The sequence below is a fragment of the Diadema antillarum genome, unplaced genomic scaffold, assembly GCF_040938485.1.
Source record: "Diadema antillarum isolate AM-2024a unplaced genomic scaffold, OU_Dant_1.0 scf00000037, whole genome shotgun sequence".
NCBI classification, from domain to species: domain Eukaryota; kingdom Metazoa; phylum Echinodermata; class Echinoidea; order Diadematoida; family Diadematidae; genus Diadema; species Diadema antillarum.
Genome location: NW_027270926.1, coordinates 2,165,723 through 2,182,665, shown reverse-complemented (window position 1 = coordinate 2,182,665; position 16,943 = coordinate 2,165,723). Strand labels below are relative to the sequence as shown.

General features: G+C 39.8%; 2 protein-coding genes across 2 annotated transcripts in view; one reads left to right on the top strand and one right to left on the bottom strand.

Moving 5' to 3' along the window:
• Positions 1 to 5,114, bottom strand: part of LOC139709371 (carnitine O-palmitoyltransferase 1, liver isoform-like) — a 60,310-nt gene extending 55,196 nt beyond the window's left edge. The window contains exon 1 of the mRNA XM_071621332.1: positions 5,030 to 5,114. The gene's annotated coding sequence lies outside the window, so the exon portion shown is untranslated. The remainder of the gene's footprint in view (positions 1 to 5,029) is intronic.
• A 10,079-nt stretch (positions 5,115 to 15,193) lies between these two features.
• Positions 15,194 to 16,327, top strand: LOC139709254 (trace amine-associated receptor 1-like). The gene has a single exon (XM_071621208.1). It carries the CDS (start codon positions 15,194 to 15,196, stop codon positions 16,325 to 16,327), a length of 1,134 nt encoding a protein of 377 aa, XP_071477309.1.
• Positions 16,328 to 16,943: the final 616 nt, after the last annotated feature.

Below are 16,943 nucleotides of genomic sequence, written 5' to 3'. Positions count from 1 at the left end.
ATAGTGCAGTGTTCGTCCCAGACACCCTTAATTCTCAATGCTCATGACCGTGGTCAGAAGCTTTTCTAGTGCGTGTGTATGTACAATGCAACACACACACGTTATCCTGACGTAAACCCGAAGCATGTCAATCAAGTTGATTTAAAATTAATAACAAAGTGGAGGAAGATTCATCTGTTCTGTTTGCCTAAAATGCTAAAATGCACCATAAATTCTGAACTCAGGAAGTCTATAAGTTGTCTTAACTTTGTATATTTGAATTTTAAAAAAAAAAATTACGGGGGGGGGGGGGGGGGCGAAGAAGTAATGTATACTCAGTACTGACTAATTGTCTAGCGTAAAGTCTTCCTTTACCGACACTACGACCGTCAATACCGGTACATATAATGCATAGATTACAAAATGAGGCATCTTAATATCTTTTCCTCCTATCCACACTTATCTGATGTATTATCAATCAAGCAAACACCCTCCTGGCACTGACATCTCGCGACGAACTTTGATACTATTTAAGATCAAGCAGTGGACACACACATTCCTGAGTAAAGTGTGCACATTTGTGTACATGGAGATTACTGTCTAGCCTTGGCAGAAAGTAACCTTCACGGGATGTGTACACACTAACACCTGTCCGAGTGAACATGATTCAAGTTGACATTGGCACAGGTGCGGATCGAGGCACAGTAAGTTTTGAAGGTAAAAGAGTTGACAGAAATTACTCGTCCTGTAAAGAACCCAGCAGCATGGGGAAACAGGGGTGATCCCCTTAAATCAATCTTAATTTGTCGCCAACTGGAGTACATTTAGGCTGCATTTATCCAAAAAATTTCTGAGGCAGAATTACGATCCTAAATGCATTTGAGGCATTTTCAGAGGTTAGATAAACGCAACCGTGTTTTGAAACGCGTTTAGAAACGCCGTTTTCAAACGCCTTTCAAAGGGCGTTTTGAAACATGTTTGAGACCACGCAATGCCATTTTGACACACATTTATATCTCAAGGTCAAATCCCAGCTGTTTCCGGTTGTGTTCTCTACACACTGTTTGTGTGTGACTGAGGAGGCATGTTTGGTGGTATGCAGTTGACCTTTACTTCCCAGTTCAAACTGCGCAAAGCAGCTGTGTAGTGACACCACTCGAATCGCGATTGTATGATGGTTAGATAAACGCGGCACACCCCGAGAATCGCGTTCCAAATCACATTTGCAAACGCCGTTCCAAATGCATTTTGAAATGTGATTCTCTCTCTCAAGTTAGATAAACGCAGCCTACATGTAACCACCAAGAGTGCACATCCCTGGGGTGGATCCAGGAATTTGATAAAGAGGGGGTGCCTTTTTAGAGGGGGCGTGCGCCCCCATTTTTTCTTTAATTTTTTTGTTTTAACAAGAAATAAAGGGAGGCATGCCCACTGCGCTACCCCCTGGATCCGCCACTGCATCCACACATACAGTATGTCCCCAACACATTGTAAATATGCATCAAAGTGTACTCTCATTGGTAATGGTCAACTCCTGTTGAAATTCTTCTGCTGTGTGTACTGGTGTACATAAAATTTGTATATATATACATGTAGATCAGTAAATAAAGCTGTACAATGTACATAATTTGTCACAAAGATTATTGAATGTATTTGAGCCAGGCAAGCCTTCCTACTCTGTGATGTCCCACACTACCAGTTCCCTCTTCACGCACCGAAAAGTGATAGATCAACCTTGCATTTGACTTGACTTTAAAGGGACTGTACAGTACTGGTTGAGGTGGAGATTCAACTTTATAACACTCCTAAGTGAGATAATAAGAAACCTCTTATGAAATATGAAAGGGCATGTTATTTTAGGAAGGATTCAACGTTTATTTGATGAAAATTGGTTTTCAAATGGCTGAGATATCCAAAAAAGTGATAATGATAAAAGACTACAGGCCACGCCTTTAATTAGGATCTCTTTGTTTCACCTTGTTTTTGGATATCTCAGCCATTTCAAAACCAATTTTCATCAAATAAACTTTTGATACCCCTTAGAATTGCAAGCTCTTTGACATCTCATAGAGTGTATGGAACAATATTACACTGACAGAGTACTTGATAATTAGAATCTGAATGAGAAAGTTATGGAACTGCAGTTTTGGCCCATTTCTCATAACATACAGCTTTATAAAACAGAGTGACAACCACCTTTAATACAAACAGGATGAGGTGACAATATCACTGCTTCATAAGTCTCCCTTCCCAAATTCTCTTTTTCAAACCAGAATTAAAATACAGAACTTGCATCCTTTGCATCATATCACTGTAATACATGTATGTCATATTCAAATTCATGAAATGAATGACCTATTATGTTTAATCGTACTGTACATGTATGGTGATGGCAATGGTGACTTGAAGGGAGTACAAAGTGTCACAATTGGTACATCATGGAATACTATACATACTTCTTGTTTTGTATAACCTGTTGGCAAAACTGAATGAGACAAAATAATCACCTCTGATAATTGTTATGTGGTTGTCACTTTTATACAGCACTATGTACAAATGTATGATTGTACATGTACACTGTGTACAACCTGTAGATGTAACTGTTCCATGAGAACATGTATACATGCACACAAGTTTAAATGTAAAATTTTATCATTCAACTTCTTTTCTGACTTTTAAAGTACTTCTGCCATAGTTTGTTTGATTATACTCTATCTGCAAAGTCACTTGAATATTGAGTTGCATCGCACATATATACTAAACTTCTGAGATCAATAAATACTGTACATCAATTCAAAGAGAAAAATCCTTGCTTACTTGTAAAGAAAGAAAAAAATAATAGAACCCACCCCCCCCCCTAAATTTTACAAGGACTCTGATTTACTGGGGGACTTTGTACAGGAAGAATTGTAATGGTCTTTACTTCTGTTGAGGCACCACATATATAACAGTAATTGTTTGACTTGGCATTGATCAAACACTTTATGGCTACTTTACAGGACTTCATGTTCATTTTGTACATGTACCTGACCCCTGGTGTAATCAGCAGTTGTGACTGACCAGGGGCGGATCCAGGAATTCCGTAAAGGGGGGGGGGGGGAATATTTCTGGTGCTACAATGTACTTCTGGGTTTCATCTCATTTTTTTCTTTTTATATCTTTTGTTCTAACAACAAATAAAGAGGGCATGCACCGGGCTCTGGATTCGCCACTGCTGACCATTGTAAAGATTAGAATTTAAAGGGTCAAAAGGGTAAAAAAGGTTAATGCAAATCATTGGGTTAACAAATCTACGATTTCGCATCTACAGTGTACATAGTAGATGGGAAAGCAATTAACTTACACACAATGGCTTGTCATAATTATGCCATGAATTACGGCTTAAAGTTGCGAAGTGATTGCAATATCTACCAGGAGATGAAACCCAAATACCTAAATGTGGATGGAGTAAAAGCACCAATGCTAATAGCAAAATTTTAGTAAATTCAGACCATCCATTGCAGCGCTTTGAATTTCGAAAGTTTTAGTGCAGCCATCGCTGGATGAGAAGACTACACTGTGCTACAGTTTGCGACATCACATAATTATGATATATAGAGAAAATAAAAAAAAAGAATCCCACAAAATCTCCTTTTCATTAAAGTACATGTATACATTGAATAGACTTTCCCCCTGCTTTCTGAAATAGGTAAGTGAAAATACGTTAAATGAACCCTTCCAGGCAAAATAATTCCCTGACAAACCCCAGTACTGTATATTCCCAGCCCACCCGGGTAAAATAGGTGAATTCTTTTTCCCAACCCACTCAGCTCCCCCCCCCCCCCAAAAAAAAAAGTAGCTAAAATCATTAATCTGTGACCAACTTTGATGCAAGTCCCAACCCTTCCCTGGTACCCAGCCAGGGGTAGGGACTGCAATTGACATACATACATGTGCATAAATTCACATGCATTGTATATTAATACATTGTATTGTACATTCTCCTGCTTTGCTAGTTTGCCCTAGAATTTGTAGTATAGTACAAGACTATTAGTATTAAGTACAGTGTACTGACCATTATGCATAGTTGCACAGTAACAACTCTCTGAGATATCTAGAATATAACCACACTTGATGATGTACAAGTGTACATGCACGTGTTCACTGTACAGTACACACCTGTCCTTTATGGCCTCATAATTAACTTTCACCACTACACTGCGACCAAGGTGCGTCTCTCACAATACTATTTTGACAAGTCAATTTTAACACTGCTCACATCCTGACAATACATATCTATGATCTAGATTCTACGCTATAACATAATAGGCTATAGCTCTGTGAGTCTGTATTGTGCTCATGCTCGCTCACCCTTTCAAATGCTGTAGAACCTTATTAAAAAGTTTGGGAATTTGCACTACTCTGGCTTCGATAGATCCGGTGTATCATTCGTACTGCAAACATTACTTTATACTTGTTAGGTCTAATTACAGCCTCAAGAACACTATTAACATTAGTATTAACAATCTAACATGTCCACAGTCATGAAATTGTGTAACATTAACAAGTTAGTGTTGCAAATCAGATTTGTTTATCTGACTTTACCTAGCTAAAACAAAGACCTCCTTCAGCCATCTCCATGGCGCATGCATGATCTCTCAACACGGCTCCAAAAAGATAATGACAATGACAGACTTGCCATGCATTTCATGCTTGCAAGGTCGTTTTCTCTTCAAGGAACTTTAGAACACCTCAAGCCCAAAACAGAGGAGCCAAAACAGGGCAACAACAACAGGGGCCAGGGGCGGGAGCGCAGGCAAAGCAAGGAGCCATGGCCGATGGCCCATGCCAGCGCAAGTACAGCCGCTCCACAGGCCATCGGCCACGACAGGGGGTGGCCTTCGCACGCCGGTTCATCTCTACTCGCAGCGCTGCGACCGCGACCGGCGTATAAAGCAGCATGACGCAGCTCTGTTGTTTCATGTTTGATGGCTGAAATGGACTTTAAAACACACTTAAACTGATAGATGTCACTAAATCATGCAATTCACATGCAAAGTAAAATACTCACCGGTAGTTTTGCTTTTGTAAATGTAATTTTTGTTGGATGTTTCCTTCTCCGGCGTACCGGTTTAACTTTCTTGCTCTAGCTCACGTGGCGCTAGTGCGCGTGCGTCGCATAGCAAAACGTCATTGATATTTGGGATGTTCTATTACGTGGGGGCTCGAAGTATACTTGTGCTCTTTATTTCGTATCTATGTTTATTCAAGAAGAAAATTATGAAGTATTAAGCATTGAAATCCCAAGGAAAACTAAATACAATATCATGCTTTCTCAGTTTAGGAAAATTGTAGGATTTTTGACAAAATATGACGCTACTCCCTATAATTATGCTTTGTTTACACCCCTTTTGTAATAATAGTACACTCGAAGGCGTGTAGGAGGCCAAACATAGATCGGAGCCTCAGAATCGATTTTCACAATATGAAAGCAATCGTCCTTGTGGTGACTTTCATCTCGCTCTACACACGGAGTATATGGGGAGTTTCATAACAAGGCTCTCTGCGCGAATGACTCATGTATTTTATAGTTGAAGCGGAAGAGACAAGTTTCTGTAATGTGCTTCGCACATACCTAGTACAAGTACATTCGCATCGAACTCAACCATAACACAGCCTAGAGTGACCTATATATACCTGAAGCTGTATGAATATAATCTCCGGCGATTTTACAGCAATCTTCAAGAGGAAATTTCCCAAAGCATTATTAGTAAATTTAGCGAGTACAGATCGATTCGTTGGCATGTAGGCACGCCGCATGGAGAGATAAAAATAGTCAGTTAAAAATTGAGTTAGGGCCTACTTAGTATACCTGATCCACATTTCAAGCTCTAAAAGGGAAATCTCCAAATAATGTGGCATTCGATAATGAAAAGACATAAAGATATATTAGGATTTTTGAATAAAGAAGATAAGTTTTAATTTTTTTCTAGGACAGCAAAAGAGCACTTGACGTATTAAGCTCCTCGATCCGAGAGAAGTGGAGAATATATGTATTTGCAATACCTATTTAAGTCTATAGGCCTACGTGTAGGAACAAGTCAACTGTGAACTTGACATAATGTCGGTTTGTAAAATTCTTTTAATTTCTTTTTTTTTGGTATCTTCTATACTGAGTCTATGGTCACGTGGATCCCATTAAGTGAGGAGTGTAAAAAGAATCTAAATTCAAACTCTTGATCAAAATTAGGGAATGGTCACTGAAATTAAACGATACTTCGTACATCGTGTCTACATACTTGTCATTCAAATTTAATAACATAAATAACAAGCAGGATGACGAGGAATTATCTTGAGTTTCGATTTGATGATAATGATAATGAAAAGATTCTTATAGACTGGCGCTCATTCTACCTAAAAAGATACTCATGGCGCTGTGGAACATAATTACAGTTGTATGTTACAACAGAGCATCATATATAGAAGATAATATAAGAACAGTATAGCAAACAAACAATATACATAAATCTACAATTATGTACAATTATTGTCAATTTGAATTTAAAAGGTAGGTTTTGAGGTTCTTTTTGAAAGCATCAATAGAAGGTGCTTGTCGTAGAGATATTGGATGGTCAGTGTTCCAAAGTTTTGGACCCATGTATATCATGAGAAAGTACCGGATCCCCAAATAATGCAAAGCTTCCGTATATTTCTCCCAAGTAGAGGAGTCCGAGAAATTTGTGGGGGAAAACCGTAGTCAGTGTTTGGGTTTCCCCGACGAACTAGAATATTCTGCATTCCGCTTTTATTTGTTAAATATGACGAAAATGTTATTGATGAATTGTGCGGATGAAAATAGTATTGAATATGCCAGTATATATGAATATATAACTTGTGATCCATTACTATTTTTACCATGTTTTTTATTTCATTAATTTATCATCTATTTCGTGTGAATGTGCGTGAGTGTGCGTGAATGTGCGTGTGTGTGCGTGTGTGTGTGTGTGTGTGTGTGTGTGTGTGTGTGTGTGTGAGTTTGTTTCTCTCTCGTGTGTGTGCGCACGTGTGTGTGTGTATGTTTGCATGACTGTGGATGGGAGGTGGGAAGTCCCACCTCCTTGAAGTGAAGTCGAGTTGACGCGGATAACGAATATTCACTATTTGTTTTTAATACATCACCTAATATCAATGAGTCTGGTCCAGAATTAAGATCTGAATTATAGTACAGTAATGGAAATCATTATAGGAAACCAAAGCCTAAACATGAATGTTTTGAACTAATGCAGCAATATATAACACATTAATGAAAGCTGAGGAAAATCGGGAAAAATTGATTCAAAAGTTATTATTATTATTTTTTTGATAAATAGATTTGGTGCCGTTATTGCTGGATACAAGGAGACTATACTGCACTTTAAGAGTCATTGTGGATAATATACAGAAAATTCCACATAATTATTACTTTTTACTTTTCTATAGCATAGGCCTAATGAAAGAGCACTTGACTTACCTCTTTCAGGTAGCAGGGGGAATAAAAGTTATGATCTTTAGCTATACGGTCACGGCTTAATAGAATGTGTACTTTTCATGAAAAATGAAATTTCAAATTCTGTTTATATTTTCCTCATATTGTTGTCCAAAACTGACGTCATGAACTGTAGTGCACTTCTTATCCAGCAATGACGCCACCGAAATTTAAGAATTCACAACTTTTGATTTGACAGTCCGATTTTCCTCAGACTACATAATTATCACTGACGTGTTCTACTTAAATTGCTATTGTCACTCAGTCCACGTTTATATTAGTTGGGTTTTGGTTTCCTAATTTCTCAAGAAAGGCATGGTAGGAAGCGATCGGATGAAATATGTTCTCGAGAGCGCGCTGCAAAAGTGTTAATACATGCACATTGTGATGTCAGACTGTCAGTGGCTATGTTGCCAGAGTTTGCATAATAATAAGTATGCTTTCTGGCATAATTTTATACGCTTGAGCATCTAGCATCATGCTAGGCATAATTTGTAATATGTTTTTAGCATAATTCTAGCATACTTGTTACAGAAAGGACAAGTCTAGGCGTTTTGTGTACTGTGGTACTTTTTTTTTTTGGTGGGGTGGGGGGGGGGTTGGTTTGTTCGTTTGTCAGCTGATTTCACCGCCGATTTTGACAATAAAAAGTTGATGCGAGGACGATTGGGCGCCATATGCGATTGGGCATCACATTATTTATTCTATATTCATTTCTTTTTTTCGTCCACCGATTAGGCTCCACAATTTGTAGCACAGAGGATTTTTTTTTTTTTTTTTTTTTTTTGCTTGCCAGCTGATTAGGTACCACAATTGGTTGACATGATGTGACATAATTTCATCAGTTGGAATTTAGCATAATTTTAGACCGCGGCGTCAAGCACAATCCAATTTTTTAACGCTGGTCACACTGCGATGGTCAGTTGAGTGCAATGACTCAAAATTGCCAGTTTGATTATTTAGAGTGTGATGATATCATAATAATGACAAGTATGAATTAATGATACGGATTGAGTGAATGCAGCAGCATTAGAAGAACACGAAAGTGAATTCTAAGGAAAAAATGAACAATTCGTTTGAAATTTTCGGTGCCGCCATCGCTTGAATGAAAAGAATATAACAACATTATAAGACTATATCAGTAGTAATTGTAAGTGAATCAATAGTTATTGTTCATGAATGACGTATGTTCGGCCAGCTATCATTCCAAACTGCTCTTCAAGAAATGCACGCTTAACAGCAAATATTCCGTGGAGAAAAAAAAAAGTCGACCATTACAGCAAGAATCTGGGATTTGTGATCATCTATTTATTATGCATAATTAGCATCATTAATGGTCGTTATTGAACGTCCATATTATTTTTCTGTTACTTTGCTTTTCATTTTGAATCATGCTCTTTAACAAAGGAGATTAGGTAACGGGCATGATACCTGGTAAGTCTAGTCAGGGTTCCATCTACATCTGTAGTGACCTGAGGATGCCCTCGAGCACAAGCCAAAACCAGCAGCAGCAAATTGACGAAGCAGCTATAGCGCCCCCAACGTATACTGTTAGGACAATTTAGCCATGTTATTATTACCGGCAATGGCTTGTGTCTCGTGTATCCTTACGCACTCAAGAAACGAAATGACGGTAGCAGTAAATAAGCAGGTCGGAGTTGTGCACATTACATTAGTACAAATGGCATTTCTATTTTACTCAACTGTTTAGATACTTCATTCGTTTTCAAAACGGTGTAATGCACAAGCTTGCCCGATGGAACATTATCCATGGAATTTCTCAATATGCTAAAAACAAAGGTTGAACTTGCGTAGACCTGTGACCGGTGATAGTCCATCAATCAAAACATTGGGGAATCATCCATTTCCTTATTTTACATCGAATGCGTTAAAAAACTTTTTTTTATCAATATTGTCAAATACAAGGCTTGCTGTCAAGTGTTGACATGTGTATGTGTACGAATGACATTTGGTGGTACAATTTGTTGGGCGTGCGTTGTCTTCTCGTTATATGATTGTTTAACGATATGAATTGATGAATGTATACCTTGACTTATATTTTTTCGTTTTGTTCGGTGGAAATGAAGTCAATTATAAACAGAACTTGCACATGGAAACATTATGTCACAGACGCTTATTTGGTGAATCTAAAAACCAGCATACCTGCAGGTACAAATGACCTTTTTATGCTCATGCGCAAAGCGGAACCCGGATCTGGCTTATAACAATAATAAATGACAACGTCAGCTGTTCAATTATTTCCGGTATTGTTGTTATTATCATTATCGTTGTTATTGTCGTTAGCATTGTCATTATATTCTAGTCGGCATTTCCGAAGAACAATACAATAATTAGGCCTATATATTATAAAAAATCAGGCATCTGATATGGTTTCCTGAGCTGTCGGGCGGGAGAAAAAAAAGTAAAGGAGAATTATGGCCCTTGAGCATTCCCAGCAAAGCACATCAGGGAATGTCTGAAACATTTTTAAAAAATCATAAATCACAATGTAAATCAATATAACAACTAAAATGAATTAAAAGTCGAGTTGAGCATATCCAGCCTGTCAATCTCTGTAATTGAAAAAAGTGATTCGTTAAAAAAAAAAAATGAAAAAGATAATATGCCCTCAATCTCAAATAAGTTCAGACATGTTTGTGTTTCCAGTTATTGAACTTGAGTATTCTGACAAAAAGAAATCTAAAACATGAAACATTTTCTATTCTCAAAATACTATTCAGAGTTATTTTATCATTTTCTTTCGCCAGTGTGCGCCTAACCCGCGCCTGCGTTCATTATACCTCAATAATTTTGCAATGACACGTATATAATGACGTATAGAATGTCCGAAACAGTTCAAATCAATCATGAAACAAATTAAACGCATGTTTGGAGCATAAAAGATAATTTATGATTAGTACATTGCAATACAGACGCAAATTAATGAAACACGAGATGTAAGCTAAGCAGATATTCAAGACAGCATTGGATGTCACGGCGTTGAATGTATCCTAATATTCGTGGGACATGCGTCAAAACAGTTCCGTAAAATGTTTATAGGAGCTCATTTTCATGAGAGAGGGCAGGAGAAACAGATAGGCCTAGAAAATGAAGAGTAAATGCGAATCATGTTCGTGTCAATACAAACACACGCGCACAGAATTACAGACAGAAGCACAGATTGTATACACGTACGTGCTATTCAACTACACAATATGCTTTTATCATGCAAAGGAACTGGAAAAACATTACATTGATGTAAAGGCCCTGTTACACCTTTCCGGGTAAGCTACGCGGGCTTGTTGCCAGTTAGGATTTTCCAGCACGCAGGAAAATTTTCTGCGGGGGGACAAGGATGTTGGCGAGTTCCGTACTTGCTTCTTACCTGCTAGAGGCGTGCTATGTACCTGCTACTTGCGTGTATTCCGTGTGACCTGCGTGAGAGCTTTGAAATCGATCCATTTTCAGCTACGAGTGACATACGGGGACTGCGAAGTACCTGCGTTGGAGTTGCCTTCGAGGTGCTGCCGGTAAGGGCCTTCTATACTGGTGTTCTGCGTGTGCTTCAGAGGGCAAACCCCCGCGACTCACCCGGAACGAGTTTTGAGCATGCTCAAGGCCTTGTCACACCGTGTCTGGGGAAGCCTTGCGGGTTGACTTGCGGGAAAAAAAAAAAAAAATTGGTTATCCGTACCTCCCAGCAGTTGGTCCGCACCTGACAGTAGGCCTACCTAGCGCGTATCTCACCCGTTGTACTTGCCCGGAGGTGCGCACGCAAGTCCGATTTACCCGCAGCCAAGTTTTGAGCATGGCCAAAACTTTTTCCGGGTGAGTTGCGGGGATTCCCCGCAGAGGTCCATGCAAAACGCCAGTAGGAGGCCCTTAGTGGCGGTACCTCGCAGGCAACTCCCACGCAGGTACTTCGTAGCTGTAACGTAGGTACTTTGCAGTCCCCGTATGCGGCCAAGATAATGACATTGTCTGGGACTTCTGCCTTTCTTTCAGAGGAATTCCGTCACTGAGTTGTCAGCCCCCACGCGCCTGGCACGCAGGTCACACGGAATACCCGCAAGTAGACCTTAAGTAGAACGCGTCCAGCAAGTAAGACACATACAAAACTCGCCCAAATCCTTGAACGCCCTGAGAAATTGTCCAGTATGCTGGAAAATCCTCACACGCATCAAACCCGCGTGTCTTGCCCGGAAAGATGTGACAGGGCCTATACTTGGCTGCGGGTAATTACATAGAAATATTGCGTGCGCAACTCCGGGTGACTACGGGTGAGACACGTGCTAGGTGCTGTCATGTGCGGGTCATGTGCGGGGACCTCCGAGATTGTTCATTGCAAGTCGCACGCAAGGCTTGCCCGGAAAGGTGTGATACGGCCTTAAAACGCTGTCCGCATGCGTGCAAACTGATATTATATTCATGTGTAGATGATTGCTATCAGTTCTTGTACTTGCGGGGGTTGGGATGGTGGTAAAGCAAAGAAACCCTGAATAAATCGAAACTAAAAGAAAATTTCTTGATACGTGATGGTGTGCCCCCAGACTTACCGACAGCTGTGGGAGTGATGTGTCTTATTTTGTTCTTTACTTTCATTGAACAAGCACGAAAACAAAATAGTATCATTAACCCTTTGACCGTCACAAAAATGAAAACAAAAACAGATTAATAACGCCGAAGATTTGAGAAGCTATGAGCGATGTTGAATCAAAGTGAAGAAAACAGTCGCAGTTATTACTCGGTGAATATGATTGAGGACGGGACTTACAGTTGCAAGGAGTCACACATACACATACATACACACGCAGAGAAACCCCAGTAAATGTAGCTATATCAAGTAATATCAAAGTATATTCCCTGATAGCCATAAATTTCGATTGTATGGAGAAAGGCAATTTCTGCTCCAGACTTCCTGATGTTGCTGCAAAAATTCTTCTGTAAACAAGTTTTCTTCCTCAGAATAAATTACGTCAACACTATGAACTAACTCTACTCCAGATAATATTCAATGCTGTTTCCTTGACGGCACGTATGCAGACTCGACGAGTTTAGCTTTCGAGCACTCAGTGCTTAAGAGTTTCGCTCCATCCAAAGATATTTGAAACCTGGACTCTTGAGTCCATTATGTTTGTCACGATATCGGACAATCTCGATTAAGAAGATGAATACAACGGCAGAGACAGAGCTCAAGGCACCTTGAAAATAGGTGAGGACCAAAAGCATTTTTCTCGTGCGTCCACTTTCTTATTGGCAACCTTGTTACTGCAGTGTTTTCTGAAAACTGAGCACGCGATTGTGTCACGGCATCGACTACTTTGACTACAAAATTTATCCGTGCCGTCGTAAATGTTAGTGTTCATATATTCTGTCGATGTTCTTGGATCATGTTTCTGATACTATGCATTTCCCGCTTAATGCTTTGGACAAAGTTTCATGTGGAACAGCAATGAGGTGTAGAATGTGTCATTTCTATTAGCGTGGTGCTCCTTAAAACACTATACTCTTGACGTATACACTAAGAACCGGAAATTGCGATGGATAAAATCATTTGATTAGTCTGCAGAAAGAACAACCGGCCATGAACATGGCTAGGTGTGTATGACACTATGAGCTATGCAGGATGGTGACTAAATTAGCTCCGATCGCCGAACAATGTTACAGAGCATTCTACTGGACCTCTCACCCAATGACAAAAGTCAACCGAGAGAATAACAGGCTCATATGATAATCATTATGATGCTTTCTGTTTTGGAATTGTGATCGGTTGTGACATAATTGGTTCTACGACGTTACAGTCAGTACCTATTCGACTTTGTCCCTTTCTGTGACTCTGTATATACCCTTATCATCAAGGCAGCGAGGCTATTGAAACTACATGTATATGCGCTTCAATCTCTGTCTTTCTGTGTTCTGTGGTAAATAGCCCATCAATCAACTAATCATCACCTGGTATTCATGAACAGTTAGGGATGTATACGAATGATACTGGAAGGGAAATGGGACACCCACAGCGGAATTCGACGGACAAAATTGATATAGGGCATCTGGAATCCAGTCGTCAAATTGCCGTTTTCATCCATGACCACCACCCATTTAGTGTCTTGTCCACAGATTGAATGTATACGTGGCATCATCAGACATTAAAGTAATACTACGATCTTACAAGCTACTTTGCATCACGAGCATATTCTGCTTTGGATGTATCACGACAAGAATGAACACGTGAGCCATAGCACTCCTATATGCCCACTTCCGTCGTCGGCCTCACTTACTTTTCCGGGGAAGACACGGAACACCATAAAAATCGTCTGTGATAACAGTTCAATTTTGTCGACTTCTTAATATTTGCATCCCCTTTGATTTTATGTTAAATGAGAGAATTGGTCTCAATACCGCTTCGCCATCTGCCTGTCTCTTCCTAAACTCTCCCAATTTCTCAAAACCTGTGTATTTTTTTTTTTCAAAATACGAAAACATGTTCCTTAATGTTCACGTATGGTTGTGGTGAAACGACACTATTTCTAACTCCTCATATGTTAGTTTGAATGTTTATGAGAAAGTGATTAATACACATCACCTCCCCTTTTCCCCACTTACATTTACGTACGAGGAATTACTTTGTTTCTTTAGGTGTGTTCTAAGGTGTGTATTTCTTTTTTTCTTTCTTCTCTTTTTTATTCTTTCTTTCTTTCCTTCTTTCCTTTCCTCTCTTTTTTCATTCGAGGTCAAAGTCAGATTGTAGAGAGTTTAGAAATACCAGGAAATAATACTGACCGGATGGTGTTACACTATATGTACATTCTCATTTAATGTAACATGCAGTTGGTTTTTATAACACAGGAGACAGGAGGCAAGTACAGCTGTCCAGGTACGCGTTGGGGAAGACATCAAAAGTGCGTTCTGAAAGTGTTCTGCCTGGGTATTCCCCAGATCTACTATCAGGGACCATAGGGAAGCCTTGATCGTCGATACTCGCGTTACCATCCTTTCACTAAACGCCAATGATAAAGTAGGTTTTGATGGCGTGACTAGAGCCTAACGTTTTAGAGTGGCTGAACGTATTCTTAGATGCAATGATTGTAAAAACTGTAATCACTGGTTTCATATTATTGTTCTTTTTTGTTTCTTTAGTGTGTACATGATGCCATGCAGAGATTCCCGTAAAGTACTATGAAATTTTATTCTCTTCGGAGTCTTTGGCGACATGACTACTGGAGATCTTTTCGCATGAACACACATGTTCTGCAGAAGTCTTACATATTCCACCGCCACATTTATCATACATTCAGTAACTCCCCCCTCCCCCACCCTCCATACTTCCCATTTGCTTCATTCGCTCAGCTTGCTCATCGATACAAGGAAGTAAGGTTCGGATGACAGTGCTGATTCGACGAAAGGAAAACTGTTGATCCAGGGAAGAAGAAGAAAAATCCTTGTGTGAATCCTGTCGATCTTCTTATAATCTACTCATTCTCATCTTACTACAAATCTTCCGATATGTAGCAGTGTTTTTCATACCGATCATCAGACAGGTGACATGTGGTCTGAAGAGGATGTAATGGGATAGGTCACATAAGTTATGTGACTGCACTGTCTACATACCCATGGCTTCAGAGGTGTCAGTCTGCTGGACAAATGTCATCCGAATGCGGTTTTGTGCACTGTATTTCCAATCGCCATCGATACTCTTCCGAAAACTAGAACATGGATGCGCAGCATTTCAGCATCCTACTGGCGGCATTCGTACCACTTGCCCTCTGCATCGTCGTTAGTAACCTTGGCGTTATTGCGTCTGTGTATTCGGAGGGTCGGCTCCACACGCCACCAAATTTCATCTTGGCCAGTCTGGCACTGGCTGACTTCCTCAAGGGTAGCGTAGCGGTTACCTGTGAGCTCTACGCTGACGCCAAAGTCAACGAAACGGACTGTCAGACGGAAATTTACATTTTGGCGCCATCTTACCTACTGAGCGCGGTGTCAGTGATGCATCAGATTGTCGTCACCGTAGAGAGACTCATCGCAATATGCTGCTCGCTGCGGTATCAGGAATTTGTGACGAAAACGCGCACAATTGCCACACTTGTGACGGTCTGGTTAGTTGGAGTCTGTGTGACTTGTGGATACCTCTACGTTTGGATCACGAGTATAAACGAATCGCCTGCCAATAAGAAAGAGAAGAATGGCTATTGTGGGGGTGGAGCTTACCTGTATTCTAAGACAGAGAAGATCAAACAGTTTGAAATTTTTATCGCCGTTATTGTACCCGCCATCCTCATATTTCTCGCCACGTCGAACTTGTATATGTGGCGCGTAGCTAAAAGACAGGTCAATCAGATTAAAAGCCACTTTCGCGCCATGAACATCGGGAGGAAAAGAAAACGAAAACGACTTCGGAACATCCAAGCTACCTACACGGTACTCATGATTGTTGGGTGCTTCGTTATCTCATGGACGCCGTACACTGTGTATGTCATTTACGGTGTGCTCTGGTCGAGGGAAGAACTTGGAAACACAGGAATTCTTATCATGAACCAGACAGCATTTTTCTTCATAGCGCTGAATTCCGCTGCTAATCCTGTGATATACGGCTGGAAAAACAACTTTTTGCGACAAAAGCTGAAAGATTTGATCTGCCGTCGTTGTTACAAGCAGCAGGTGCACCTAAAAAGAGGGGATGAACAACAGAACATTGCAATGACAAAGACACAAAGAGATGAGAATGGCAGCCGCGATCAAAGTGAAGGAGCGTCAAAACTAGACTATGAACAAACTGAGAGTAGAGCAAGCCTCTCCAATATAAGCTTACATTCTGTCAGAACGGACAAACAGTTGAAATAGTCTTGAATAATTCAAGTGTCAAATGTCCGAAAGTGAAGTTGCTTGCTTAATGCTTTGGTTACCTGCTATGGAAGGTAGATTAAACACTTCCAGAATTAGAGATACTGGGTTTAAGTAGTCATGAAACTAAAACTCATGCTGGAACATTGAGTGATATGAATTTGATATGGAATCGGCATTTAATAGATTATATTTTATGGCAGCCAGAAGTATTGTCACATTCTGCAAAGTGAAAGCTCTCTTCACGTGGCATAATATACGTAGGCCCTACTCTAATGTTACATTGCCTGGAATGTGGTTATCATGACAATTCAAATTTGATTGCAATTTTGTGTACTAGAATCCAATTTGGGACGTGGTAAGGGTTTGTTTTTTTTTTTTTTTACAATATCTAAATTTGATATTGCTTTGACCACACGCAGGCAAACAAAATTCATTTGTCATGTTTATTGTGAACAAGAATAATAGAAAAAAAAAAGTGAAACACACCAGGATTCAAGACGGTGATGCTGCATGGACTTACACTTAATTTCTGAGCATGGATTAAACTATTTACGGATCCTTAAAGGTCCTATTTACCTTTGGGAGCACTGATTTTAAAAATTTTCAAGATATC

What these genes read in the sequence shown, in the direction of transcription:
- LOC139709254 (XM_071621208.1), top strand. Translation starts at nt 15,194, where the DNA reads ATGGATGCGCAGCATTTCAGCATCCTACTGGCGGCATTCGTACCACTT.